The sequence below is a fragment of the Cantharellus anzutake genome, assembly GCF_015039405.1.
Source record: "Cantharellus anzutake strain C23 chromosome Unknown EI90scaffold_117, whole genome shotgun sequence".
Taxonomy (NCBI): Eukaryota; Fungi; Basidiomycota; class Agaricomycetes; order Cantharellales; family Hydnaceae; genus Cantharellus; species Cantharellus anzutake.
The window spans coordinates 50,513-78,275 of NW_024067067.1; the positions used below are offsets into that span (position 1 = coordinate 50,513).

The 27,763-nt window shown below is 47.2% G+C and overlaps 5 protein-coding genes across 5 annotated transcripts; 3 read left to right on the plus strand and 2 right to left on the minus strand.

Annotated features, from left to right (window-relative positions):
• Positions 1-1,193: 1,193 nt before the first annotated feature.
• Positions 1,194-2,454, minus strand: EI90DRAFT_2885123 (P-loop containing nucleoside triphosphate hydrolase protein; the record flags this gene model as incomplete). The annotated part of the gene is made up of 3 exons (XM_039053951.1): positions 1,194-1,376; positions 1,427-2,074; positions 2,152-2,454. Coding segments are annotated over 3 exons (1,134 nt in total), but the record flags the coding sequence as incomplete, so codon positions are not given.
• A 1,336-nt stretch (positions 2,455-3,790) lies between these two features.
• EI90DRAFT_3134330 (uncharacterized protein) lies at positions 3,791-4,394 on the plus strand (the record flags this gene model as incomplete). The annotated part of the gene is made up of 3 exons (XM_039064657.1): positions 3,791-3,832; positions 3,876-3,994; positions 4,064-4,394. The coding sequence occupies 3 exons, from the start codon at positions 3,791-3,793 to the stop codon at positions 4,392-4,394; spliced, it is 492 nt and encodes a 163-aa protein (XP_038909189.1).
• A 7,521-nt stretch (positions 4,395-11,915) lies between these two features.
• Positions 11,916-12,954, plus strand: EI90DRAFT_3293636 (uncharacterized protein). The gene is made up of 3 exons (XM_039067393.1): positions 11,916-11,929; positions 12,054-12,767; positions 12,835-12,954. Exons 2-3 carry the CDS (start codon positions 12,064-12,066, stop codon positions 12,941-12,943), a joined length of 813 nt encoding a protein of 270 aa, XP_038909190.1. The 5' UTR covers positions 11,916-11,929; positions 12,054-12,063; the 3' UTR covers positions 12,944-12,954.
• Positions 12,955-18,630: 5,676 nt separating this feature from the next.
• Positions 18,631-21,364, plus strand: EI90DRAFT_3134332 (uncharacterized protein; the record flags this gene model as incomplete). Its single annotated transcript, XM_039064658.1, has 7 exons — positions 18,631-18,987; positions 19,680-19,974; positions 20,056-20,186; positions 20,252-20,327; positions 20,380-20,628; positions 20,691-21,245; positions 21,297-21,364. The coding sequence occupies 7 exons, from the start codon at positions 18,631-18,633 to the stop codon at positions 21,362-21,364; spliced, it is 1,731 nt and encodes a 576-aa protein (XP_038909191.1).
• Positions 21,365-21,482: 118 nt separating this feature from the next.
• On the minus strand, positions 21,483-23,989 carry EI90DRAFT_3134333 (uncharacterized protein; the record flags this gene model as incomplete). The annotated part of the gene is made up of 4 exons (XM_039064659.1): positions 21,483-21,857; positions 21,911-22,502; positions 22,565-23,403; positions 23,456-23,989. 4 exons carry the CDS (start codon positions 23,987-23,989, stop codon positions 21,483-21,485), a joined length of 2,340 nt encoding a protein of 779 aa, XP_038909192.1.
• Between the last annotated feature and the right edge of the window lie 3,774 nt (positions 23,990-27,763).

Here is a 27,763-nt window from a genome sequence, read left to right on the forward strand (position 1 = left end):
TGGATGGTGGTGGAGCTGGTGGAAAAACCTGGTGAATAATCGGTAATAACTCCGATGCGTAGCGTGCACGTTCTTCCCAATCAACAAGTTGTATGAATTCTTGCTCACTCGAGAGTTTGTTGCTATTCGCAAGATAGATAATATCATCAATGATTTTGTTGCCAACTACGATCCAGTCCCCTATCCACATATGGTCCAGCCGATCAGAATAACGCTTGGAAAATTCAGCTTTCCTCCAGTCACGGAGTGCTGAGTTGAGTTGAGACGAACGAATCAGGTCCTTCTTATAACCTGGTTTCGCATGTTGAGGGGCCCATTTAACAGATTGTTCTGCAAGTTCATGGCCAAACATTGTAGCTGTGAGAGTAGGGTTATGAAGATCACAGCACGAGGTGGGGTTGCGCAAGTCACAACGGTTACAGCAGCTGCGGGGGATTGCTGACATAATTTGGGATGAGCTGCAGGCACATGTCAACGACATCAATACATACGGATGCGGTCATTACCGAAGTGAACATCTAGGACTTTCCTCCGGCACCCATGGCGAAGGTCATCTTTTGGAAGCCAGTGGGCATTGATGAAAGTGTCCAATCCAGGGTCAACATTCTCTCGGTCCCCGGGGTTCCTTCGGTGAGTCTTCTTTTTTGATTCCTTTGACAACGTTGTTGCAGGCCCCACAAGCCCCTGGCTGCACGGGTCCTCATTTGGGCTCATGTTTGTTGTATCACCCGCTAGTGATTGCAATTTTAGCTTCTGTGTGAAGTTCTAGTGGGGGAGCTCAGTGAGGGCCACTTACGTGCACTCTGGCTTTCCACCGCTTCCAAACAGGACATCTCCCAGTCCAGCTCCCTCTCGACATCGTCTAACAAGATCTCAAGATCCATCGGTGTTGCTTCTTCCCACTCATTCTCTCCTGAAGTGAGGTGGCTTTCACCCTCCACATTTGCATTCTGGAGTGGAGCCTCTAGAGGAATATCGATGTCGCTCGTTGGCCATACATCCATCCTGGGTGGTAGGTCGGGGTCAGGACGATGGATTTCAAGTAAGTGATTGTCGAATTCTTGGTGCTCCATCAAGGCAGCATTGATTTGATTTTCTGAACAGAGCCTCTTTCGTCGCCTGTCCCCAGTTGCCATTGGTCTCTTCTCACTGGACACTGCTGCGTCAGCCTTCCGTTTCTTGTTCTCAGCTATCTTTCGGGCCCTTTCCTCTCGCCGCTGCCGTGTGCCCTCGAAATAATCCTTTGGTGCCAGGAGAATAACGATGGCCGCAGTTTCAGGATTACGTGCGGCCCTTCCGAATCGCTGAGTCAATGTGTTCAAGTTGTCAGGTGGCCCGAACTGAACCAAGCAAGTGATGTTTGCTAGGTCATGGCCCTGTTTGACTTGAATTAGATAGATGACACTGGGGATGTGAGTAGAGTTACCAGCCCCAGTGACTCCGTACTTGTGAGTCCAATAAGCTTTCCCTCCTTGAGCAACTTGACTGCCATTAACTTATGACCATCTGACATCCCCGAATGTACCCAAATAATCCTATTTCTGAGCATTGTGCACACTCGAGACCTCAGGAAGCCAGCACTGCGCTCAGCATCAGCGCGGGACTCGCAGTACACAAGAAATGGCTTTGGAAGAGGATCGGATTCTTTCAAACCTAGTGGGACAAGGAATGCTAAGTCATTGCAAGAATCCTTGCTATATTGCATCTGACGGACGCAATAATGCAGGTTTGGACGGTCATTTGAACGACGCAACCATTTTGTTGTCTCCCCACTGTGATCACTATAATATGGATCCATTCCAATTGCTGACAATACTTTTCTGCATGTGCGAGGGTCCAAGGTCGCAGAAGTGAGGTACCATTGGCATCGATTCCGGAGGTATGAGTAAAGCCAGGCTAAGTTCGTATATTTTGTTCGGAACGACAGCCACTGGACTGCACAGTGGGCCTCGTCAACAATGATACGATTAATGTTACTGACAAAGCTGTCCTTCATCCAGAGTGGTCTAAGGAGGTTCCCTCGGAGCAAATCGGGGCCCAGGACAACAAATTGATATCTCATACTTGCAATCGCCTACTTAGTAAGTCAACATGGATTTACATATAAGTATGCAATTAATCCTTGCTCAAGTATGTACGTGCCTTTACAACATCCTTGTTAATGGTCCTTGCTTCCAGTGCAATTGCGGTGAGTCCTAATTTCTCTGCGCTCTCTACATGCTGATCTGCAAGCTTTCTCAGCGGTGCGATTATGAAAGAAACCCCTGGTTTTTTTTTTTCATAGAGTGCAGGAAGGAAAAACGTGTATGTTTTTCCAGTTCCTGTTGCAGCTGTTGACACTAAATTTTGCTTTGGCTCACGAAGGAGAAACTCGGCGATTTCAGCCTGGAACCAGCATGCACGACGATTCCATTCTGCTTCACTTAGGGCTCTTATTTGCTCAGCAGAAGGCATCTGGCCTGGTTCTACGCGATCTGCAGGTGTGTTCATGGTGTGAAAGGTGGTGGAGGGACAAGGGGACACGGCGAGGATGCCTTTCTGAGATCGAAGTATTATTTCCGGATGTTACCGAGAACACCGCCACCGCCAAATTGTGCCAGTCGTTGGAGCGAAGTGTCGCGTTCGTTTTTCGGAGTAGGTGATCGGGTTTAATTGCCTTATTTCCGTACCATGTGACTGGAACTTGTGATTACGTTTTCATATCATGTGCTTCAATCCCAACGTGACTACTTTAGTATTGAATAAAAGTACTTAGTAACAAGAAAGCTCAGATTTCGCGCGTCCACGGAGCGACAACGACGTTCGTTTTTCGGAGTAGGTGATCGGGTTTAATTGCCTTATTTCCGTACCATGTGACTGGAACTTGTGATTACGTTTTCATATCATGTGCTTCAATCCCAACGTGACTACTTTAGTATTGAATAAAAGTACTTAGTAACAAGAAAGCTCAGATTTCGCGCGTCCACGGAGCGACAACGACGTTCGTTTTTCGGAGTAGGTGATCGGGTTTAATTGCCTTATTTCCGTACCATGTGACTGGAACTTGTGATTACGTTTTCATATCATGTGCTTCAATCCCAACGTGACTACTTTAGTATTGAATAAAAGTACTTAGTAACAAGAAAGCTCAGATTTCGCGCGTCCACGGAGCGACAACGAACTGGGTAAGAGTCTGACTGACACCCATGCATGTCGGTGTCCAACGAGATGAGGGAGCATTGAAGCGCCAAACCTACTAGAAATGTTTTTCCGCCCAGCTTCTAAACAAAAACAAACGATCAACGATAACAGAATCAGTTCCAGAACTTTCTAATGAGATCACTGGCAAAGAATACGTGATCGGACGGGCTGAGAGTCAAGTTGAAATAGACCCAGGGATTGTTTCCCAGCAAATGCCCACCACAGAATCTTGTGGAGGGTGAGTACGTGACCAATCTGGCCACAGTCACCCCTGGCGAGTCCATCTCTTTGCCGGTCTCTTTCCCGTTTTGCGCGGAACATCGGTCTCTATTAGCTCATTTAGTTCTACCTCATCTCTTGCAAAATAGTTCCGCCGCTTTGAGCAAGGTAATTTCCCGGCTTTCATTTCGAGAAGCTCGATCAATTCATGGCGTGCCAGCACACACCACCCTCCTTGTTTCAGCGGCGCTCAAATACAATGGAGGGCTGGCGTTATAAAAGAGTCAGGGGACGACCAACCCCCAATTCTACACAGGTCACATAACCCGCGTTTTGGCAATCACGAGGTGACCTCCCCCCCTTCTCCTCAGCTGCCAGAGGTTATGACAGCATGCGTCGATCCAGTGACATGAGGTCCACGTCGCTGCAAGCGGTAGGTCCTGACTGTTATAGTGACAAAGTATACTCACCTGTAGGGTGGCGCCACAGATGCACTGAGCTCCAGGCTGCTCGAGGCGTTCGCGTTCCGTGGCCCGTTCATCCCGATCTGCGCGTGGAGCGCGGGTGCCCAAGGCACGTTTGACTTCGAAGTGAAGTATGTCCTATCTCCCCATTCTTTCGAACATGTTAGGCAATATTTTAGAAGGTATCCTTGACGTGTCAGAGCATCAGCACTGTTCGCTCGGTCCGTTCACTTGCCAAGTTTCACCGTTGGAGTTCAACGTCCATTGGATCCTTCCATCCCATTCTTGACCTTGCACTGCCCCGTTTCCTGCCTTCCGAGCGGGTACGGCACGACACCCGACACAGCACCTAATGCGTGCGACCCTGACTTCCAACTCCGGATCTTTTCGGACTCCTTAACCGTTCGACGTCCAAATAACCTCACAGCTCGGATGCCGAAGTGTACGTCGACCATCGGACTTGTCGAAGGGATCGGAAAGTACTTCCTATCATCTCCCGCCTTGTTCGTCGTGGTCCGAAGTCCCGAGTGATATTACAGATCGACAGCTCCTCGAAGCCCTGGCGTGTGCCCAGTCTCTCAGGAATCGTGGTCTAGACTGTGGTGCCACTGTCGGCCGATGATGGCTCATAGCGAATTGAGCGAGAGTCCTTCAGATTTGATCTAAACTCAAATATTGAAGCAAAGGTGCGTTACGGAAATAAAGTTCCTGGCAGAAAATCATGGACCAAAATCTGCACACCAGCCAGTCACTGTGCCCGCCTCACGACCCTCCGCTGGTACCACTGATCCAAGACACGAGATAGGCTACTTCAAGTTCTTGTGTTAATCAGCAACGTCGCATTAGAATCACCTGCAATGATATTGCCTTCGCAGCGATTATTGTTAGCTACCCATCCTCAAAGCTATCTTATTGACTGTTCATTATCAGCCATCTTTTTTTAACCTATGAGGATCAATCCTCAAGCTCCGCATTGCGTTCCCCAAGCCATCGGTGCATCCATTTTTCCTGTTCATCTTTAATAGAATCCACATTGGATGATGGCGGGATCACCACCTGACGACCGCAACTCACCACGAACATTTCCAAACAACTTTTTGCTCCGCTGATTTCCACTGCTAAATGGATCACACATATCGCTGTGTGACTGTTGATCTCGCTCTCGTGATCTACGTCTTATACCCACTGGCAGTTTCACTCATTCATCCGTCGTGCAACCTCTAGTTGTCTCTCATGTGCATCTTCTCGCCTTTTCTTGATCGTCAAAGCTTTGGGGATGTTATCCATCTCGCGTTCGCTCACTCACTGGGGAGGGGAACTTCCCCACCTGGGGAATGAAGACAACTCTATCTATTCTCGGCCCCACAGTTCCAGGCGGTTTGGATAATCGTGAGATAGTGTGAGATGCGGGCGCCCGGAGCCGGCCTCCACTACGGCATCGACTCATCGTAGCGACGATTCACACCATGCCCACTCTCTCTCGTGTCTCTCGTCCACGGCATTTCTTTGAAAAATTCCTCACGGCCCCTTTGCCCTCTCGTAGGCTCCATCCAACTCTCGGTCATCTTGATATTAACGTGTGAAGGTAATTGGTGGGTGTGGGAATTGTTAAGGATCTGGCACTTGATTCCCTATGGATCAATAAGTGATCCTTCCCTGGATTCGATTTGCGTGGCCAGCTGCTAATTGTGCGGAACGTGTGTAAATTTCACGACATTACACACACATAACATACGGGACGCGGGAGTTTCTTCACATTATTCCACTATCAACTTTTTTTTTCGTATTGTTCATTTAGGCCGGAGCATGGGGGTCAGTGTTATTCCTTCTCGTGAATGGAGGGGACTTTGTCTCTGCGTTTATTTTTAATTTTCGTGGCAATGACATGATTGCGTAGTACCCACCCGATCGATCCGGCGTCGCTGAGTTGACGTTAATGTCGTGCTTAAGCTATGTAGATATCACTTATCAACTGTTCTTCGTCCTGTCAACCGAACCGTATTGATCGGGATCGATTTTCGGATGTGATCCATATTGATTTAATGTGCCTGTATTTTTGGGGTTCAGGCAATGGTTACATCGCAGTGCCCGGAAGAAAGGATCGGATGCAGGAAATTGAGAAGAGGTGTAGGTAGGGGAAGGTGAGAAGGGGGTCCGACGAGGTATGTTGCGTCTGCATGCATGTATTACCATGATCCGCTGTTGTCTTTTGATAGCGGAGAATTTTCAGCATTTGACATGCGCTTTGGATGTGCAATTGTGGTTTCTATTGCGTGATATCCCTCCCGTCCTACCTGTCTTGTACGGATGATGGTTCTTCTCGCGAGTCATACACCATGGAAGATGTACGCAAAAACATTTATAGTATGTGATTTCGCACTACAAGTAGTTTATAACTCCACGATCATGGTCTATATATGTTTGACAAGTTAGGGTTGGGCAGTGTCAGCCCACATTTCATCAACTCGACGAATATTTGCAATGTGTTTACCACTGCAATATTATGTATCACTATAGAAAAATGGCTCTACTGGTATTCCACACCTGTGCACGGTCATAACATTGATCCAAAAATTGGCAAGGTGGAAATATTTCTCCAAGAATCAGGCAGATACCACTAATTGGCCTATCCGTGCGAAGACCACCATATTTTGCGTGAGCCAGCACCGCATTATGCAAGGTTTGGTTTGTACTTTTATTGATATATCAGAGGCGACAATGACACACCGAAACTAGGCGAGGTGAGGTGCGAAATGAACGCGGGGCCGGGGATCGACGCATGGTATATAGTACTGGCAACAATGCACGTATGTACAAACAATTTTGGATGTTTACTTGTTCTCCCATCTGTCATGATTCGATCGAATATATGCAATATGCAGCTATGGAGGAGTAAATATTGCGGCTGGGCGGTACAGGCGCGCACAGCACATGAAAAATGGACACGTACTAGATCATTGTTCAATATGGGCACTGCCAGCGGAATCGATCTTTCCGCTGCCGCCACACATCGCCAACCGGAAAAACTCGAACGGTGTTGCGGGAGGTGGAAACGGAAGCGGAAAAAACACAAAAAAAGGGAAGCCTTTTTCGCGCGCGCGCGGTTCTCATAGCTTTAAGTAACCACGCAGCCATGCACGCATATTGATCGAGAGCGAGTGCGCGCGCTCATGGGATGTAGTACGTCCCTAGATATCATGCATGCGTAAATTCCTTAAAGCCAGTTCGGAACCGACACTAAGTATGTACTGATTGAATCAACAACAAGCATATGTATTCCACGAGACCCCGGCCGCGCAATCCCATCATCATTATAGAAATGTCGCGCGTACAGGCAACCGCACATGTACATATATGGTCCTTACCTCCACATCTACAAGCCGTTTTTCCGGAATTCGAGATAAGTAATATAATTGAATCAATTAAAACTCTCCCAGGTACTTCACTAGTGACTGAATATATTCAATTATACATTACATTATAGAAATGCGGAGGCGGCGCATCATGCGCATGGTGGGCGCCAGGCGTCTTGATGCGCGCAGTATGACTGCGAATGTATATAGCGCGCGCGATGTGGATGAGATCGCGAAGGAGATCATGTCATGGTCGACAATTTTATTTATGTGGGTTCATTTAATTAAGCGCCCGCTAAGGGGATCATGCATAATATAATTCGACGCGAATTGTAGAGACTGAGTGAGCATGCACAAGGAGAAGGAGCTGGACGAACCTAAACGGGGCTGTGAATAAGCTAAACTTGATCGATTAGTGAGATGACTCTCGTATACTATTACATGTGTGGCGAAGATATCATGTATTAGCTAGATCGAAGACTTGATGTTAGTAATAGTGCGTGAATCAGTCAGCTGCCATTATATACTGCACTTTTTTTTTTGGAGATTGAGATACAGAGCCAGCCATTGCGCGCGGATAGATTAAGGGGTGGTGGTGAGTTTGTGAGAGTGTGTGTGCGCACGCGGTAAAATGCATGAACATCGTAGCGATTCGGTCATTGTACTCATGCTATGCCATGTCATGTCATGTTCAGGGCCATCAAAAGTGGCCCCCATCAGACCGAGCCAATTGATACACCTTTTTTTTTTGAATTTAGACAATGACGATCAGTTTTGAGCATGCATGGATTAAAGATAATGTCATGTACGCACGCAAAAAGAAAAGAAAAGCAAAAAAAGACCGACCATGAGGACATCGATCGATACTTGCATGATTCATATATATGATCATCATCGATCCCGGCCATCCAACGCGCGTTGTACATTACTTTGAAATCCATCGGGGATGTACGTTACGGCTCATTCGGATCAAGCACAAGCGCAAGCACAACTAACGTCGGTACAACGGCACGAATCTGCAACTCTCAACTGGATACACATGTGGAATTGGTCTTGATCGCGGCGACGTAACGTTTGCTGAGCTGATAATAATGATATATATATGGTACATGCAAGAATGCAATGGAAGTCGACCGAGTGTTCCGACCCGGAGTGTCAACCCGATCGAAGCGAAGCAAAAGGGTTCGATTGATACTTAACGGGCCCAACACCGGAATCAGACATCAATATTAAGCCGGGATTGGAAATGGGTTTTTTTTTTGGTTAACCCGTAGGCGGAGACAGGTGGGTTGCTGTTGCTAAGAATTGATAAAGACGTTGAAGGGGGGGGAGGGTTTCGGGCTCGGGCTTGGTGGGTTTGTCTGTGAAAAAACTATATATGGACGTGCATGTTGCACAAGGGGCATATACGACCGAAATGAACATACCATCGCGAGATTCTCCGATGTGGAATTGATTGAATCGGGAATCTGAATTTGATTAGTAAAAGAGGTTTTAGAGCTGGGGTGGTGGTGGTGATAGTAAAAGGGGGAAGCATAAGGAGTAGAAGCTAGTAGCTGGATGGGTAGGAGCAAAGAAGAAGATGCCGGTACGGAAAGGAGAAAAAAAAGGGGGGAGTAGAAAGGGTGAGTAGAGCAGGGCCGGGTGCATGTGGGTGTGAGATGCGTGGGCATGTGAGACCAAGGATCGGGCATTCCATCGTGTACTCGGCAATATTTTGTAGATACGCATAACATTACCATTGCTTATTGATGCAATATGCCCAAAATGTCAAGAGCACACTCGTTTACCTGTGGTTCTTTCTTTCTTCCCTCCCCCCCGGATCGAAGCTGGCAGTTGTGCATGGATGCACTGCCATCAGGCGGCCGAAGCTGGGCACTTAAACCTTTTGAGGAGTTTCTTTGGGGGGGGAACCGATATTGTACCGGGAGAGGTGCAAAAGATGTGCAGGGGCGCAAAAAAATTGCAAAAGAATAATTTGATTAAGTAGGGTCTTGTCGCTGTCCGAACTCTTTGCGCTGACAGCTCTCTCTTGAACCCATCCGTGTATATATTGCTGAGATCCGGGTGTGCAGTGATTATTTTGTGATTTTGGTGGCGTGACACCGGTGCTGGCGTTCCGTTTTGCGATGCCAAGGGGTTGTGTGTGTAAGAGAGAGGGATAGTGAGTGGCTTATGTAAACTTGCGCAAGCGGTGGCTCACTTACGGTTCTAAACCATTACATCATTCACTCGTTGAAAGGTTGTCGCGGCGCTGTGCAGGTGAGATCGCACAGGCCGCCGCCTTATGGATCATCATATGTGTAAATAAATGTTGGGGGGCGCCAAGTGTGTGTGTGTGTGTGTGTGATATCTGATATGAACTTTATTTTTGTAATTTGGAACGAGATCCAGTAAGTAATGATAGGAGTAGAGAGAAATCATGAAAATGCTCAATGAAATCGGTTGTTGCAATTGAACATCTTGGCGAGGGAGGCCGGTGCCTGTCTAACCCTTAACATCATCGGGTAAAAAGCATTATCATGTTTGGATATCAGACGAGCGCGCACCTTTGATAAGGATTAGTACAGGGCAGCTGAGCGAGCGCGTCATGATGCGCGCTTAGGGATTGCGCAAGCGTAAGCGATATATATATGGGGACGAATGATCATGTTACTGCATGCATGCATGCATGCAAAGAGGTGGATACGGGTTAGCCCTCCATGCAGCATGAACAAAAAGGCTGTGTCATGTGTCATATATATATATATATCTGTATAGCGCCGGCAAATCGTGAAGCTTGCATGCTCTGCTACGGACGCAGCAACCACTGCTGCATTGCATGCCGGCAAAAAAAAAAAAGCAGATCGAGCAAACAACGTTAGCGACATGAGGGGCGCATGCTTCCCGCAACCGGCTGCGGTTCAGATGCGGTAAGAGCTATTAGCCTGATCCGATGCTAATTAGGGGATTTGCGTATGCGGTGAGGCCAGGTGTTTCGTTTTAGGCAAAAAAACTCGTGTTGATCACTCCGACCCTGCATTCATCATATTATTGCAATGTTCATTGTGTGTGAGTTAAAAAAACAAAAAAACAAACAAAAAAAGTATGTAGCTAGTTACAGTTATGTATGTGTGTGTGTGATTATTGTACGGGGCACACGGGTACTTCGGACGCTGGTGGTTTGGGGTTATCATATCGGGATTGGGGGAGCGGAATTCGAATGGAAATAGGAAATTGAACGGAAGTTGGGGATCGAGAACGGAAATTCGAAGTTGGATTGCATGGAGAAGGACCGAAGGTAAGGATACGATGCAAGGAAGCCTCGTTGGGTTGAGATGTTCAAGCACCTTTTTTTTCTTATTTTCTCTTTTGGCACTTGGCGTTGTACATTAATTGTATGATAGGGACGGTTTGTGTGTGTGAAAGTTTTGCGGGCAGCAAGACGAGTAATTTTTTTCGCGCGTGAGGGGGTTACGCGCATGATCCAAGGAAGCGGAACGGAACGAAAGTTGCCGGTCGCATCACTTGTTATCGGTTGAGATGGGGGGGGAGATCGATTAGGATGGTTGGGGCGCTCTGGACGGGAGATTGCGGCACTTGGCCGATGGACCCGCATCCACGGGTATATTCCGGTTACTGTAAAGGGAATGGAAGGTCTAGTTGTGTGCGCTAATCAGAAGAGTGAGTTAGGCGCTCGCGTGGGATGATGAGGATGGAGGGGAGAGGTATAGTAGCTTGTGTGTTCAAACCAAGTGTTTACGCGTAACTGTGTATACTTATTTGGCAGAGTGTGCACAGGCGATTACGCGTCGGTAGTTTCCCGCAACTCTGCCATGCATGCGCAGTTGCGTTCATCTTTCCGGGTGGTCGTTACATTTTGGGAAGCGAATCCGCGCGGCGCCCGGATAGTTTTTCCTTCTCAAGTCAAACAGCGCCTCCACCACGCAATAACTTGGACACGAGGCCGTCCCAGCGCAGCAGCATATTTTTTTTCTTTCTTTTTTTGGCTTTGATCGTTACACAGCACACAACTGTAAGGTCGACACCGCGGCGCAGACTGAGACCGTGGTGAAGGAACGGACCAAAGCGCTTTGTTCACAAGCAGAGAATATTTGTGAGACTATTTTTTAATAGCCCCCCCCCTCCAGTTATCTTTTATCATGGGGCAAAGATATGATTTTTTTTATCAAAGCACGGGAAACTTTATTGATTTAGGACCGTGATAAATAACGTGCATTGCCTCAATCGGATGATATCTATTCATTTTAACTGAATAGGTAATTCCATTTTTGTTTTATTCTCACAAGCAAAACAAAAAAACAAAATGGAAAAATGGAAAAATGACCAAGTCCGAAAGGAGTCACACGCATTGAATTTATAATAATTGATTATTCCCGCGGGGCTTCCTTTCCGAGGTCGCAGCTTCGCCTGGGCCCAGCGTCATCTTACTCTCTCTCTCTCTCCCCCGCGTCTACTACTTAAAAGCACACCTCAAATGCACCAAGCGCTCAACTATCTCCCCTCCTCTCAACCCATCAAAGCGCCTCCCCCTTCTCCCCCTAGTCATTTGCGCTTCCTCTTTCCGTGCGCTTATCAAGTGCCATTTGCCTCACCCCTCACTCTAGTCATTCACCGTCGCTTTGGCAATTCCATCCAGTCCAAAGCACCCTTCGAGTCATAACAAAAAACAGCTTTCAAAGCGAACATCCGCGCCCTTATCTCAAACCTTTGGTGAGTATCTATAAAGCCCGGACCCGTGTCCCTTGTCCCTTGCCCCTGTGTCCTCCTCCTCCCCCCTTTCCTCAAATCCTATATCAAACCTTCGTGCTAACTCATCTTATCCCCTTCTTACCAGTCAACTTGCAATGGTTGCACTCGTAGCACACAACAACAACCAAGTACCCGCGTTCCCCTACACCCTCTTACCACCACCACCACACGCTTCCTCCTCCACATCATCACCTCATTACTACGGATCATCCTCATCATCAAGTTATAGATCCGCTTCAACTTCAGACCCCTCTAGGCGTCGACATGTTCTCGCTCAACATCGATCGAGACGACTTTCAGCCATCTCCGGTGGTCTCGGCACCGGCCTCGGTGCCGGGATGGCGTATCATATGACTCCTCCTCCCAGTCTTACCACCAGTGATGGTTTCTCTAGCGATGAAGAAGACGAGTTGGACGATCAGTATGCTGCTTCGTCGTCCCGAAGACGATCCATCGACTCTGAACGATCCTTTGGATCTTCTCATCGTCGTAGTTCTTCCATCTCTTCTACCCGCACTCCAACTTCCTCTTCAACCGCGTGGTTCAATCAATCATCATGCAATTCCTTGTTCCCTTCTTATTCCCCTCCAGATCCTTCGTCCCCTTTTACCGAAGATTATCATTACATGCATCAAGGATGCCAACAGGAGGATGAAATCTTGTACGAGGATGATGGGAAGAACAAGTATCGAGGTGTGAGGATATTCCGTCGCCGCGGTGGGTCGATATCGTCAGAATTGAGCCGGGTGGAGTCGAGATCCGAGTATGATGAAGATGACTATCGGCAGTCTCATTCGTCGTGAGTTTTTTTTCTTTTCACTCACTCGCGATTCTTACACTTAACACACACTCTCTTTGGCATTCAGAGCGAGCTGCTGGGACTCTCTTTCGGTCCGTGTTCATCTGGGGGTGTACCGTGCAAAGAAACGGATTGCGAACAAGTTGATGCCTTCGAGCGGTGCAAAGGGTCAATAACCCTAAAAAATCCTACGGCACTATTCGATTCCTTTCTCTTCCTATCGCATCGCATCGTTTATATCGGTTCAATCTATCGCATCTATCGCATCTATCAGTCTCAATCCATCCATCTGTTTCCATTTAATCCCAATCTTGCAATTCATCTCGGTCCCGATTCCCATTTTTCACGATGGATTTGGGAACTTGACTCGACACGACTCGACACGACGCGACACGACTGCAACGGATACCCCCCCCCAAACATGCATTCCTCCAACCCTCCTGAAACCTGACCTGTGCTCAAACTTTTATCTGCCTTCTTCATTCATCATCATCACCGCCTCAATCGATTTCGTGTATCAAGTTATTATCGGTTTTATCACAACAAATCAAGCAAGCAAGGAAGCAAGGCGAATCCTCCTTTTTTTGGTTTTTCTCTCCCCTTCTGGTTTCCAGTTTCTTCCCCTCTCCCCCCCGCGCGGTTAGCTTCCAACCATATAATCTGTACAGCGACGACGGATCTTCAGATCTTCTTTCATCTGCGGAATCGCCACGCCACAACACATCAATCTGTATCATTAGCCCCTTTCCCCTCCTCCCAAGACTCCTTACGCCCGCATATCCACGCCTCATGACAACGCGGCGCCCCCCCTTCCCTTCCCTTCCCATATCCATCTGCATGCCCCCGCTTTTTGGTTTCTTTGCTTTTGTGAACTCGGTTTCTTGTAACTCCTTTTTTTTTTGTTAACACTTGCTCTTCGAGCATCGGGCGTCGACTGTTAGTACAGAGAAAGCAACCGCCTTTCGGTCACGCATCATGGAGGCGCGGGCGCGGAAACGGCGATGTTTTTCTTGTTTGTTTGTTTGTTTGTTCGGGTTCGGCTTCTTCAAATCACACTTTTTTCAAATCACACACACGCATACCACAAGCACGATTTAACCAACATGCATGCACGACTTTCTCGGCGGACTTTCTCTTTTCTTTCTTTCACACAACATTCCGGATATCTATCTAGTGTCCCCCCCCCTTTTTTTTCGTGTTTCCCCTCTCCCTCCACACCCCCCTTTGTATCGGATATCGTAGTTTCCGGTTTGCCACACACCATCAGTTTTCCTTTGTACCGGTGGTTAACACCGCCGGTTCCTCCATCCGGACTTTCACAAGCTATATTCATAAATCCGGTACCTTCCTTTATAACTCCTAGCTTCACCTTAGCTCCTCATCTTTACTTTTATCGCCTCCTTTTCTCTTGCTTGGATGTTGTGCAAATCAAGTTTGAATATAACAAATTTCATTCGGTAAACATAATAAATGGCTGTGGTTGAGGCGTTTGTGTGCGGTTCTTGATTGGGCGTAAAAAGACGTTGTCGTATTTTTTCAAACATTTACTGGGTACTTGGGGGATCCGTGGGGCGGCGCAAGTACGTACGTGGCAGTGAGTTGACGCGTTAGCGGGGCAGTGTGTGGAGAACTTGCAATTATGTAATATTGATAACGAACACCCCCCCCACTCCGGGTAACACCGATCGTTCTTCCTCCTTCCGGCCGGCTTGCTTGTACCTCCACCGCCCGTTAGCCGTTGCCGTACGATCGATAACACATGCATGACGTAAATATATACATACATAAACACGCCGGGTGGAAGACCGTATACATATGTATGTTGATTTTTGATCTCGGGATCCGTCTCATATGCCGTTGTGCCGGCCATAACTTCAACTGCGTGGCCGGGGCCCTTGCAGCCACTTGGTTTGGATCGATCATCGAAATATTGATGATGCCGTTGACGCGTAACTACGTATATGTATGTGTGCTATGTATATCATGGTACCACTAATTACTTATCTGATTACAGGCTTGGTGTGTAAACTATTCATGGAGTGGGCTATAACGATGACAAACTTGTACGTAGTTAACGTGATGTCGATATGGTAATGCTACGCAGAATTTATGGTTTTGCAGCCTTCCCCAACCCCCCACCCCTATAACATCTTACTGCCAAAGTACTACCTATATACTCTCGGCACTTCTACTGAATCTTGCTAGCGTCTTTACTTACAATCCCTGTTCAAAGTCAAATATCTTTGTTTTTGTTTTTGTTTTTCACCGGAAAGTTGTTTCTCACCCCCCCCCCCCTCCCCCGCCCCCAACTAGCTGGCCGTTTCTCATCGCACTTTTCGCATTGTACATATTATTACCCTCGTTTGTAGATCTAGATCTAGGTCAACTGTAATCAGTAAATTCGCACGAACGAACTGTGTTTTTTTTTCTTCTCACCTTTGCATCATGGATCCCGCCCTTATACTCATAGACTTATCTACACCATGACCGGGTCCCGGACACTTGGGGGGGGGGTCAATGCTTGTAAATTGCATTTTTTTCTTTTTACGCAGTCGGGGACTCCGGGCCCGAGTCGCCACTTGGTCGAACATTTTGATTAAGCGCCCATGGATGGATGTACGGATTTGTGTTTCTGTAGGTAGGGCCGTAATCGACGGGTGCATTCGTTCGAATATTATCTTTTGGGCCAAAGTCCACTACTTCCACATCCCACGTTGAGTGTAGCTGTTGTGTGTGTGTGTGTTGGGGGGTGCAGGTGCCGGTGTGGGGAAGGTTGAATTGCTCTTTTGGGAATGGGCTGGGAAAGAAAACCGGGAAGAGGGCTAGCTTTTTTCACATGAGTAGTTAGTTATCCTCATCGTGGTAATTAGGCCCAGGGTGAAGGGAGATGGACATGATGATATTCATGCGTGCTTGCGTTAACGCGTATGTATTATACGTGTGTGCTTGTACGTGCAACGCCGTGGTTGGCTTCTTGAATTCCTATGTTCCAAAGGCAAGGCCGAAACGGAGACGTCTCCGTGCAAGCATACGCCATGAATGGCTGACGCATAATTGCGTACGTACCCCCCTGTCGTTTTGGGTGCGGTGGGAACTTGGGAGTTGGAATTACAAGTGTGTGTATGTGCATAAGTAGCGGGAACTACTATTTTCCACGGAAACTCACTTGCACAACCGATGGGAGCTCGGCATTTGAGTCGAATCCTAAAAGGAGCTGCCCCAGCTATTTAATTATACCCTCGGCGCGGGTGACCTGAGCAATACGCGTTCGTAGATCCCAAATTGAGATACAAGTTGCGTCATGCACTTGTACGAAGCATAGTAAGCAATTATATTGAGCCGGCCAATGCGCCGCGTGTAGGCAGGTGACCAGCGCCGCGTGCGGGGGTGCCGATGCAAGGTAGTTGTACATAACTCGCATGGCGCGGTTGAGTATTTTTATGGCTTGGGGGGGGGGGGGGGGATTAAAGGACCCATCAGGATCCCGGCCGTTATCGATCAATCGTCATGAGCGCTTACCTGCGGTGGAGTTAGGCACAACGCCAAATTGCGCACTGTATGGGGGTAACTTTCCGCACTAGCCGAAGGAACGACCTGCCATATATGCGTAGTACCGGGGTTGTTAAGCCAAGGACTTGTGACTTGGCGCACAAGAAGGTTGGGAAGATACATTCATTGAGGTCGCTGGGCCGAGTCAACATAATGGAAGCGTAGATTCGCATAAACTCGCCGAAATACCTGCCATATTGAGTAGGACTTGTGACTACGCGCTCAAGAAGACTGGGGGGTAAAGCGTTCATTGCAGTGGCTGCGCTGAGTCAGCTCGCATTGGGGCGGCTTCGTACACTGGCCGAAATACTTGCCATATTTGTGGCTTCGCGCAGATAAGTGGATTGGGGAGAATGCATTCATTGCAAAGCGCGCATAAGTTGGGTGTGCGCCTACGTACACCTCGTGGGAATCGGACCACATAATTTGGATCGTGAACATCGGAAGGAAAGATGAATTTCGCGAGGTGCGAAATATAATATGAACTGGCACTCGCGAGTCGTGAAATGCTGAGCCCGAATCATATTGGGAGTCTAAAGCGCCTAAGATAATGTGGGGCGGGTGCAAACTTTCTTCGAATATTGTAGCAAAAATTCCGGACGAACAGCTTGGGATTTGTCTTGAAGTTGTTGGATGTGATATTATATATACATTATTGTTGTAATGTAGGGATTCCTGATAAGGCAATCCGCTTACTTCAGCGGTTATACTCGCGAGACCAGAGGTAAGCTAGAAACTTTTCTGATGATTTTGCTCAATGCACGTCTGTGCGTATTTATACATACATGAAATGTATTACAATGATATTATATGTAAAATAAACTGTTGCGCAAGCGCGCATACGCAAGCACAGACTGGGTGGGAATATTCTGGCGATTTCCCACAACAATCCAGAACTAGAGTGCGTGCCTTCGCACGCGCTGACCTGCACTGCTTTTCAACACCCTAGTCAGTTGTACAGAAAAAAGTGAACCATGATTAAATCATTATTCCACACAAAAAGAGTGCATAGATGTTCTATGCTCAGGAGAGATCCCGAATCATGGCATCGGGCTATGTCAGGTGTGTGGAGACAATAGCGGAAGTGTTCCGGATAATAGGAAACAAATAGGAAAATGGGGAGCAGAAAGAGGACATCAGGACAGCGACTTGGGGGGGACAAGTGTACAAATGAGGATAAGACAAGCGCACTGAAAATTGGTCAATAGTATCGACTAATAAATCTCCTTCCCTTGCCCAAAGCGCCCATGCGGCAGGGCAAGCGGGGGTGCAGCAGCAGTGGGGGGGTTGGACCAAGAGCTGCGCAGTTGGGCATGTGTCTGCTGCATCCCTTCAAGAATGGGCCGCATCGCAGGCTGACATGCCAATTCATGAGTACGACACAGTATTTTAGCAGATGCAGGCTGTGGCTGTGTCATCGGACGCAGCCTAGCACGAGGGGTGCAGATACAAGTAAGGGGAATTTTGGCCAGGTAAGCGCTGACATTGCGAAGGGCAGAGTTCTTCATATTAACTCCTGAAGTAGTTGGGCATTCACCCCTAAACTTGGTACGTGGATAGATCTAATTCTCCTCTACCAAAAGAGCCCAAAATCAAGCCTCAGAGATTCGTAGGTGACGCTCACGTTGGGTTTTGCCAATCTCACTTGATTTTCAGCATGACTCACTTGATTTGTCTACCAATTGTACATTATAAATATAAAAGTCACAAGGTCATGAAACCTAAATGGAAAATGAACACGTCAGCACAAGTGGCAGAAATGGTGTAATTTCACCCGGATGGCTGTGCAGGTAATACAATGCGGAATACAACACATAAGCAAAAGTGGCACGTTTTACATAATTATGGGGGAGGCAGAGTGACCTGCAGTGCAGGTAATGCCCCGGAAGGTTCCGGTGACTCGTGACTTCAACACTCCCCCTTGAGTCATGTATCCTGTACAATAATGGATGCAGAACCAGACTCGAACCCAGCTGTTTCCGCTTCGTGGACGCGCACTGCAGAATGTTAGAAAATAACTAAGTCCCCTTTGTATTACGATTCAAATGTCACGTTCTCCGGAAAACTCCGGAAAAAATCCGCCACCAATGAGTTTAATATTTCAATACTAATCACTAGTCACATGCAATGGGGTTAAGAGGCTGATGTCCGATCATCTACTCCGAAAACCAGTGCGTGACACTTCGCTCCAATGACTGGCACAAAAGTTGGGTGGCGGTACATTCGGTCATTTCCGAAATATATTCTCATCTCAAAAAGGCATTCCTCACAAGCGCCAAAACACCCCCTCATCCCTCCACCATCTTTCACACCCATGAACGTGCCTGTGGAATGCATTGAAGATGTCCTTAATCCTATGGAATGCGTCAAGACACCTTCCACTGAACAGATAAGGGCCCGAAGTGAGGCAGAATGGGGCCGATGTGCCTGTTGGTTCCAAACAGAAATTGCTGAATTCCTCCTTCACAAGCTGAAGCAAAATCTAGTATCAACTGCCGCAACAGGAACTGGAAAAACATACACTTTCTTCCTTCCTGCACTCTATGAAAAAGATGGAGTTTCTTTCATTATTGCACCACTGAGAAAGCTTGCAGATCAGCATGTAGACAGTGCCAAGAGCTTAGGACTCACCGCAATTGCATTGGAAGCAAAAACTATAAACAAGGATATTGTAAAGGCATGTAATGAGCAGTGATTAATTGCACGTCATAAATTGAAGTTACTTGCTGAGTAGGAGATCAGTCGTATGAAATATTGATTTGTTGTTTTGGGCCCTGATTTACTTCAGGGGAACCTCCTTAGAACTCTATGGGTGAAAGAGAGCTTTGTCAGTAATGTTAACCGAATCATCATCGATGAAGCACACTGTGCAGTACAATGGCTGTCATTCCGAACCCAGTATAAAAGCTTGACCTGGCTCTACTCATACCTCCGGAACAGATGCCAATGGTATCTCACATCTGCGACAGTGGACCCTCGATTGTGCAGAAAAGTGTTATCAGTGATTGGAATGGACCCATCGTATAGCACTCATGGCAGAAAGACAACACAATGGCTGCGTCGTTCCAATGACTGGCCAAATCTTCATTACTGTGTCCGTCAGATGCAACACAGCAAAGAGTCTTGCAATGACTTAGCATTCCTCGTTCCACTAGGCCTCAAAGAGTCTGATCCCCTTTCTACCCCATTTCTTGTCTATTGCGAAACCCGGGCTGATGCAGAGCACAGTGCCAACTTTCTGAGGTCATGAGCATGTGTGTCCCTTCGTGAGAAAATCACCTGGGTGCATTCTGGAATGTCTGACAGACATAAGTTAATGGTGGTCAAGTTGCTTAAGGAGGGAAGGCTGATTGGACTCACTAGTACGGAGTCGCTGGGATTGGTAACTCTCCTCAGTCCTCCCACATTATAAATCTAATCAAAGTTGAACAGGGGCACGACCTAGCAAATATTACCCGCTTAGTCCAGTTTGGGCTGCCAGACAACTTAAATACATTGACTCAGCGATTTGGAAGAGCAGCTTGTAATCCCGAAACTTCGGCAGTCGTTGTCCTTCTTGCCCCGAAAGATTATTTTGAGCAGACCTGGCGGCAGCGAGAGGAAAGGGCCCAAAAGATAGCAGAGAACAAAAAACAGAAGGCTCAAGCGGTAGCCTCCAGTGAGCAGATATCAAATGCTGCAGGCAACGAGCACTGATGAAGAAGGGCTTCAAACAATCACCTCAATAATGTCACTTCAGCAGTACATCCAAATTTTGATGATGACTTACTTGAACTTCATTGTCCGGATCCTGATCTTCCACCCAGGATGGACATTTGGCCTTCCAGCGACATCGAGATTCCACAAGACGCTGCATTGGAACATGCAGATGTGTGCGAACCTCCACGCACCCTAGGAGAGAATGAAAGCGTGGGTTGACATTAACAGATCTTGAGGTGTTCCTGGAGAGCATCGAGAAGGATCTCGATGGAGGGTGGGACAATTTGGAGCCAGAGAATCATAGCAGAGCAAGTCAGTGGCCCATGTCATGAACTTTGAGTGCAAACTCACCAATACAATTTAGATGCCGTGGATGAATTAGAGCTGGGCTTTTCCATTGATATCGGCCAGAATGAGGACTTGTGCGGTGAGGGTGATGAAGGGCGCGTTACAACCAGGCCACCCAAGGAAGTCAAGAAACGAATATATCGAAAGGACCCCGGAGACCAGGAGAAGGTTGACCCTGGATTGGATGCATTCATTAATGCCCATTGGCTCTCAAAGGATGACCCTCGCTATGGGTGCAGGAGGAAAGTGCTGGACGTTCACTTCGGTAACCACTGTATCCATATGTATTATGATTTGCCATACGGACATGTGCTGCCAACTCACCAGATCTTATGTCAGCAACACCTTGCCAGTGCTGTGATCGCTGTGACTTATGCAAGCCTATCTCTTGCTGCGATCTCCATGCTCTGGATCTCACTGCTTCGATGTTCAACCAAGAACTTACAGAACAGCCAGCCAAATGGCAACCTCAACATGCAAAAGCTAACTATGAGAAGGATGTTGAGCGTTTGTCCAAGCTGGGCTCAGCACTCCAAAGCTGGAGAAAAGAGGAGTTTTCTCAGCGTTATTCCGATCGCCTGGACAACATGTGGATCAGCGACTGGGTAGTACTTGGCAACAATATCATCGATGATATCATCTATCTTGCTAATTGCAACAGACTCTTGAACATGCAAGATTTTGTACAGCTCGTTGATTGGGTTGAGCGAGCCTGTTATGCTTCAAAGTTGTTGCCGATCATTCACAGGATCTTCCCATTGCCTACGCTGGCATCTGCTCAACTGCCAGCACCCACTCGATCATTGACCACTACAGAAAGTGTCACTACAGTTCACTCTCGCACAAAAAAATGTAGCAACTGCAACAACTTTGGTCACAATGGTAAGCTTGGCTCAACTGGCTGTATTCCACTGGCTAATGTGGCTGCATCAGCTCGAACATGCCCTGAACCTTGCAAAGCCTGTCGCCAGCGTGGTCACACGAGTAAGCTGCCATGCTAACTTAGATAAACATTTCATTTTGCATTGACATCGAATCAGAGAACCGTTGCCCAAACAAGGAAAACTCCGCCACTCGATCAGACACAGCTGCTCAATGAGGACATATCATTAATTAATATCAAGCTGCTAAATCACCTGCATCTAATTCGTAAGTGTCATCATCCATTGAATCCGTTGATTGCAACTCGCTGATACTGAGGGGACCCCACATTGTGCCATTCTGGTACAACTGTAACCCCTTTTGGAAATGGTCTTCAATTAGAATAGGGGAGGTTTGTCCTTTCTCGTACTTGTGAGGACGAAGGTTACGAAGATCATTTTGTATAGTGACCAATCTGGAACCTATGTTGGGGCTCACATGATGAAGCGTTTTCTCAGGTAAGTGGTAATCTGCCTCCACGTCTTCAATGCAATCTCTATATGATTGAATTATTGATGATTGACTAATGATATACTCAATTGTTTTCCCAGACCCTGTTCCTGAATAGACGACCTAATATATATCATTGCACTGCATACTTTTGGAATTGCCCTTTGAGTACTAACCTTTATGTAGAGATTCATCAATTCAACCAACCAGTCAATCGCCTGAAAGCCGCCCTCTTTCCCCAAAGGATTACAGAGCCAGTATCTCTTGATCGCTTCTTGAAGTGGTGCTGGATACTGATGCAACTTGAACAGGAAATTGGAAAGGAATGACACGTACTTATGTTTCCCACACCCCTGGAAGATCGGAATCCAGAAAGCAAGAACGTTGATCACAACGTCAACCATCCCAAAGTTCATTGCATGCATGAGGATGTGATAATACATCGCATCTCTATTGAACATGACTTGGTTCATATGCCTTTGGTCTTGCTCTTTTCGCTGCAGCCAATCCCTCGTGTGTTGTTTTGTCTCAAAATACTCTGTTGTGATTTGGTATGCACACTGGCTGATCTCTTCCAAGCTTGGCTTGGAGGTGATGAATTTTTCGAGATCCCCACCCACATTCTCTGCCCACACATCGAGAATTGTGCATTGGGTCACATAATTTAATCCATCATTCATCATCCGAAAAGGTGGGACAGGTTTGTTTAATTTGGAATGATCATTTGGGAATAGCATGCAGAGGCGCTTATAGAGCCCATTTGGGTCGCTTTGTAAGTCATTTCCAATTGCATGGATTTGATTGATTGCATCAATGCATGCCATTCTAACATGAAAGAGTCCTGGTATATAGGCACAAGATAGTGCATGCGTTTGAGTGTACTCTCTTCAATCCACCGTGAATGCAAAATCGCCTCGATCTTTTCGACTGTACCAAGATCCCCATGAACAAGAATGGCATACTTCTCGAAAGTCCCTGCATTTACTATGCTGCTTTGTTCAAGCAACGACATAATTGCATCGATATTCCCATTGATGGTGGACGCTTTCGCATACACTGCCTCCGCTGTCGAGTACAATGTTCGGTGGGTTGGCAATTGGAATGTTGATGGGGGGTCAATGAGATGGGATCGTAGTTCAGGGAAGTATCTTTCGATGAATACTGATGTGACATGCCATTGACAATGTTCTGCGAGCTTGAATGTAGCTTCACCCATTGGCAGAATATCGAAATAGGACATTGGACATTGGACATTAACAGCATTGGGGTTATTTGGGTGAGTGTCCCATATTCTTTCTGCATATTCTAAGTGCTCAGGAAGCACTTCCTTCGGTGGTGCAAAGAACAGTCCGGTTGTAATGCTCTCAAATGTGTGGTCTTTGAGATCTGTTGGCTGGCCAACACTGAACTTGAAGTTGCAATTGTCATATGCAAGGTTGACAATTCGAGTATGTCCCAGGCCTTTATTCAATATCCTTTGGTTTCTGATCAGCGATGCTCGAAGGTTGTTGGCTGAAGACAGGGAAACTGCAAGTCCAGCATGCGTGGCCCATTGACAAACTGATTTCGAGGCATTCGAGGCAGCCAAGTAGAACGAGTTTTTCACTTGAAGTGCATTACAGTGGTTGTTGGAACTGTTCATGATTATAGACATAATCACAACTCCTTTCTATAATTCGGGTAAGTCATCCATCCTGCTTATTTCATGTGCTATTGCTTACAACTTTGAGCAGAGCGTGATTTAGCTCCTGATAGTTCCCCTTTGACTGTGTCCCCACACTAACATGATCCCCATAATTTCCCTCATCTCTCCCGGCACCCATCTCTACACTCAAATATGCGACCTTCGCCGGTTGTCCCACTGATGGCTTACTTTCCAACACAAGGAGCTGTTGGAACAACACCCAGAGTGCTGGTGCCTTAGACTTAAATAACGGCATCAGTATGCTGATTTTCGCTTGCTCAAGCTGTGCCAGGTGGAGTTTTGAGGCATTCATGTACAGTCCATTCTCCTTTTCCATGAGTATTTCCAACTCTTCCTTATAAATTTCTTCAGCACTTCCGAGAATCCAATTTCTCATGATGGTGGCATGAGAGTGACCAGCCCCAGGATGGAGAATATGTAGTTGTAGGTCTCGTTGTTTGTCGACAAATTGTATGGAGGTTAACATGGATGAGAGAAATGACATGAGGGTGAATCCATGAGCTTTCATGTAGTTAAGGACATCTTTGACACATTCCACAGGCATGTTCATGGGTGTGAAAGATGGTGGAGGGATGAGGGGTGTTTTGGTGCTTGTGAGGAATGCCTTTTTGAGATGAGAATATATTTCGGAAATGACCGAATGTACCGCCACCCAACTTTTGTGCCAGTTGTTGGAGCGAAGTGTTGTGCACTGGTTTTTGGAGTAGATGATCGGACATCAGCCTCTTAACCCCATTGCATGTGACTAGTGATTTGTATTGAAATATTAAACTCATTGATGGCGGATTTTTTCCGGAGTTTTCCGGAGAATGTGACATTTGAATCGTAATACAAAGGGGACTTAGTTATTTTCTAACATTCTGCAGTGCATGTCCACAAAGCGGAAACGGCTGGGTTCGAGTCTGATGCAGAACAGGTCTTTGGGAAGTGGCTTTGTGAAAATGTCAGCCAAGTTGTCGGATGAGCGGACATGATGAATTCTGAGATCACCATGTTCGATTAATTCCTGAATAAAGTGATGCTGTATATCAATATGTTTGCTCCGGCCATGAAATTGGGGGTCACAGGTTAATGCAATAGCCCCACGATTATTGTTGTTGAGATTGAATGGGTGCTCCACATTGAATCCGAGTTCCTGGATGAGCATTTGGTGCCATAGTATATGGTGTGATGTGTGACTTAAAGAAGCATACTTGGCTTCCATGGTCAATAGGGCAATAGTCCCTTGCTTCTCAGCACTCCTGAATAGGGGTAATCTGGGTGCGGGCCTGAGAACTTTTCATAGGCCTGTTTCAGGTGCATTGGGGTAGGCACTGGATTGGAATCAATCATTCCGGCATGTTCAATTATGTCATGAATGTATTGTTCTTGTGAGATCATGATTGAATTGTTGCTCCGGTCTCGGGAAATTTTAATCCCAACAAAGTGATTCAATTCTCCAAGATTGTGGGTGTCAAATTTGGACTTGAGTGTTATCAGCTGGCAGGTATCTGAGTGCGATATCAAGTTGATAGTTAGATATCATGCTCTGGCCAAGTCATGGACCCTTATGTACCTATGTGGGTGGCCAGCCAGAACAAAAGAGTACAAAGTGGCACACAACATGAAGTTAAGAGAAGTCCTTTCCACTGCCTGAGCGGGTGGTTACGATATGTGTGCCCTGGCACGCCACGTCCGCAATAAGGTGCCTAGTGGCCTGTCCTCATCACTGCACTGTGTCAGGTTGCCACGTCAACACTTCCCCTCAACCTGATGTCTGTGCATTAGTCTAGTTCATGTACTCCATCCCTAGCATCAGGCAAAACCGGTCATGCTTTACCTTAGCTAGTGACTTTGTTAGAACGTTGGCAGCCATGTTGTTCATCCCAATGAGTTTGAGATTAATGGCACCATCTGCAACACACTCCCTAATAAAGTGGTACCAGACATCGATGTTCTTGGTTGCATTATGGTTGACAGGGTTTCGAGCAAGAAGATCCGCAGCTCGATTGTCGATGTGCAGGGTCGTGGGCTTTATCGTTCCTCCATGAAGTTCCTTGAGTAGTCTTCTGAGCCATACTGCTTCCTTGGCTGCTTCGGCAGCAGCGACATATTCTGCATGTGTCGAGGACTGTCCGAGACCAGATCAAGACAAAGGAATGTCTCCGTGGTGGAGGGCTTCGGCCTCAGCGACTTATGCCAGGAGCGCTGTGCCAAGTAACACGTACGTGCCCTAACTTACTAACTGGCAACCAGAACTGAAGGGGGTAAACTCTAGTCGATTTTATTACTGGGGTGCAACCTATGTACAAGTTGAGTATATATATATACAATGAGGGCGGGCCTGCAAATGGTGGGGCCAAGCGGAGCGGAGCTAATGGGGTTAAACATTAGCCGATTGAATATTACCGACAAGTCGGGTTACGGGGTTAGCGGAATGGTAGGCGATAACCCAGAAACGGAAAGGAGGGATAGGCCCGAAGGTGGGCTTGCAGGGCAAGCAAGTGTATTGCCCAGTGGAGGTGGGAGTGCACTAGCAGATGTCGGAGCTGTCTGGAAGCCTTTGGGGCTCCATACTTAGGGAGGTGTAGGTAATATATTGAAAAGAGGGGGTGGTGACCATCGAGGGATGCGGAGGTGATTGCGGAATATGGGGGCTCCAAGGTTAGTGAAGCAGGAGTGGAGATAGTCTGGAGGGATCGGAAGTGGTGGAAGTCGATGGCCATGGATGGATATGACAGAGGACAGTGCAACTGTCATTTGCTGTTTTGACATCCAGGACACCACTCCTCCTGAGAGAAGGAATGCATACCCTGAGATCGACTTGTGATTCAGTGTGTCATTGGCCCAGTCCACGTCAGTGTATCCAACCAGATCTTCTCCCCCAGCTGTGTACACAATCCCTCGATTCAGGGTCCCTGCAAGATACCTCATGATGTGCTTGATCCTGGCGATGTGATCTTCACCAAATGTGGATGCAAACGAGGCCAATGCCCTTACAGATGTGCAGATGTCTGGTCAGGTCCCTAATGCGGCATACATGAGTGACCCGATGGCTTCAAGGTAGGGGAATGAGGAAACTCTAGAGTGTTCTTCAGCCAATGCTGGTGTGAATCGTGCTCCAGCTGGTAGTGGGGTGGTGGTGGGCGTACAGCCAGTCATTTTGTATTGAGCAAGTATATCCTTGATGTATTTCGCTTGGTCAATGGATAGAGTTCCTGTGGCTATGTCTTGCTGGACATGGATTCCAAGTATCCATGAGGCTTCTCCATAGCTTGAGACTTTGAAGCGGGAGGCAATTGCATTCTGGATGGAAGAGAGCAGGTTCTCGTCGTTTCCAGCTAGAAGTTTGTCATCTACATATATGGGAATCATGATTGTTGAGGAGCCTCGTTTGAACACAAAGACAGAGTGTCAGAATGGGTCCGGTGAAAACCAAGGTGGATCAGGTAATCATGTAGTGTTGCATACCACTTCCATCCTGCTTGCTTCAATCCGTAAAGGCCCTTCTTCAGCTTGGCTGCCATGTGTTCCTTCCCCTTTTCCTCATATCCCTTCGGCTGTCCCATCTAAATATCTTCAGAGATCACCCCATTTAGGTAAGCAGATTTGATGTCCATCTGGTGAACCTTCCAACCATGTCGAGCACAGATGGCTAGAAAAACATGAAGAGAGGCAGATTTGACAATGGGGGCAAAAGTCTCGGAGTAGTCGATCCCTTCACACTGGCTGAAGCCTTGGGTGACAAGTTGTGCTTTGAAATGTGCGACTTTGCCATCCGCTCCTCGCTTCTTCATGAGCACAAAACGACAACCAATGATGTTCTGGATTGCAGAGGTCGGTTCCACTAGTTCCCACATGTCAGGGCACACCTGCCTGACCTGGCTCCACCCAGCTCCACCTGGGCCCACCCAGGCCCACCTCACCCGCTCCCCTGTTACCCATCCTTCTCCCTCCTCCTTCCTCCCTCTTCTCCTCCTTCTCTTTCTTCCCTTTTCTCTCTCTTCTCTTTCTCCTTTGTTTCATTCTCCCTTTCTGTTTATTCTTTCTATTTTACATGGACCACTTTCCTTTGTATCATTGTACTGTTACCCCATCCGGCTCAGACACCCCAGATGACATCCTGCTACACCTAGCATGCACACCTGCAGCGGACGCCCTTGGGATCCCCCATGGGGACACCCGGATGGCTGCAGCTCTCTCCGAGGGTGACATGGCACCCATCATGTGACCCAAGCCGCATGTACATAAATGCACCTGAAGTGGGAACTGAAGAAGTAACCTTCTTCTCACTTCAGGTAAGTAGTGTAGTTCTTCCTTTTAATGACAATTCACATTTTCCACT